We start from the raw sequence: 2,007 nt of genomic DNA, 5'->3' as shown, positions 1-2,007 counted from the left end.
GTTCTTTTAGGGACAGAATTCAGCAATCGCTTCAATTTTAATCATTAGTAATAGGACTTTATGAATATCTTGCTGTCCTCAAAGTAAGGTTCACAGTAGTAGATATAAAAGCTCAGGAAATGTGACTGCGACCCCTGACAGTACTCTGAAGCGCTGCGTTAGTCTGCTTGCTTGCTTTTGTGGTATTGAGGGTTGAACTCAAGACTCTGCGCATGCGCCTCTCCAGAGCAACGTCCTTGGTCTCAAGCACTTTACCAGAACTGAGTGAAAGTGCCTTGATATCGCTCCTACCCTACACAGGGTGCCCTCTGATGGCTTGCTCTTGTCATGTATTCATGCACGCCCAGAACTGCCTGATCACGTAATGTAAAAATCTGCTCTTCTGGAATTTTAGAGCAATGTCTAATTGTCGCTGAGCACAATGATGCCTGTTCCCAACTATACCGCCCCGACTAGCAGAGACTTTCTTTTGGGAAGGTATAAACCAAGTAGAAATTTCGGGCTTAGAGAGACTTTGCCTTTCCCAATCCCTGGAGAAGTATACTTTACTTTTTGTTTCTTCTTCTTCTTTTTTTTTTTCCGAGACAGGGTTTCTCTGTATAGCCCTGGCTGTCCTGGAACTCACTCTGTAGACCAGGTTGGCCTCGAACTCAGAAATCCACCTGCCTCTGCCTCCCGAGTGCTGGGATTAAAGGCGTGCGCCACCATGCCCAGCTTGTTTCTTTCTTTTATTTAAAAAAAAAATTTTATGTAAGTAGCTAGCTGTCTTCAGACAGTTTTTCTTCTTTCTCCAGCCCTGCCCGCTCTGGCCCAAAGATTGATTGATTGATTGATTGATTGATTATATGTAGGTACACTGCAGCTGTCTTCAGATCCCCCAGAAGAGGGCATCAGATCTCATTACGGATAGTTGTGGGCCACCATTCTCCCATGCTGGGATTTGAACTCAGCACCCTCGGAAGAACAGTCAGTGCTCTTAACCGTTGAGCCATCTCTCCAGCCCTACTTTTTGTTTCTTGATTGTATATTTTCACCAGTGAAAACATTTCAACTCAAATATCTACAATACATGATATATTTGTGGTATATATACCTATAGTTTATATGCATGTGTTGTCATAATAGTATATCTGTATCTTGATGCAATGGATTAGAATAGAGATGTAAAGGAGATATGAAAAATGAGTAAAAACAGAACTTCCATACCACTTTTTCCCATCCCAGTGAACTGTCTGCTAAATAGCCCACTGTCAGAATGGACAGCTTGCTTGCAGAAGTCAAGATGGAAGCCAGACTCTCCAGCGTCAGACCCCTGAGTGCATGAGGTCCCCAATTCAACCTCTGAGACCATCAACCTTGTCAAAAGCGAACAGCTTCACTTTCAAAGAAGGCGGCGCATCTGGGACTGATGATCTAAAAGGCTTTATTTCTGATGGTACCGTGGTAAATACTACATATTTCCCTAGTGAGAAGAGACTGCGGATTGTACTGAAGGGACGTGACCGTAACGGGGCAGTGTGTAACTGAAGCGCGTCAGAAGTCTGGTAGGGAGGAGGTGGTGACACAGAGCGCCATCCAAAGGCTGGGCTCCGCAGCCGTCAGCACAGCCCTTTGTGCGCCCAGCAGCTACGACTTGTGGTAGTAGCAAGTGCTACAGTGGCACTCAGTGTGGTTCTCCACTCTGGCATTTCCCATTACTGTGGCCTAAAGGGGAAAAAACCAAATGCACAAAGAACAGGTAGGTAGGTAGACAGTCATAATTGCAAAATGTCAAGTAAAATAGCAGCCAGTGTCACTTAATAATAGTTTGGTATTTTCCATGTTCACTTTCAGGAGAAAGACAGTGAAATTCCCACTGCAAAATAAGCTATGCTTTTTAAAAAAAAAAACTGTTTTTTATTTGGCTCTGTTCTCTCTCTCTCTCTCTCCCCCCCCCCGCCCAATTTTTATTTTTTTATTTTTTTTTTTATTTTTGTGTGTCTGTGTGTATGTGGGTGTGTTAGATAA

The 2,007-nt window shown here is 43.6% G+C and overlaps 1 protein-coding gene across 1 annotated transcript in view; it reads right to left on the bottom strand.

The window, feature by feature from the left end:
• Positions 1–1,409: 1,409 nt before the first annotated feature.
• The window catches only part of Cga (glycoprotein hormones, alpha polypeptide), a 14,481-nt gene continuing 13,883 nt past the window's right edge, over positions 1,410–2,007 (bottom strand). Inside the window, exon 4 of the mRNA XM_021222414.1 lies at positions 1,410–1,704. Coding sequence (XP_021078073.1) covers positions 1,627–1,704 — 78 coding nt within the window. The 3' untranslated portion in view covers positions 1,410–1,626. The remainder of the gene's footprint in view (positions 1,705–2,007) is intronic.

Source organism: Mus pahari, chromosome 22 (genome assembly GCF_900095145.1).
Source record: "Mus pahari chromosome 22, PAHARI_EIJ_v1.1, whole genome shotgun sequence".
Taxonomy (NCBI): domain Eukaryota; kingdom Metazoa; phylum Chordata; class Mammalia; order Rodentia; family Muridae; genus Mus; species Mus pahari.
This window is presented reverse-complemented; position numbering and strand designations above follow the sequence as displayed.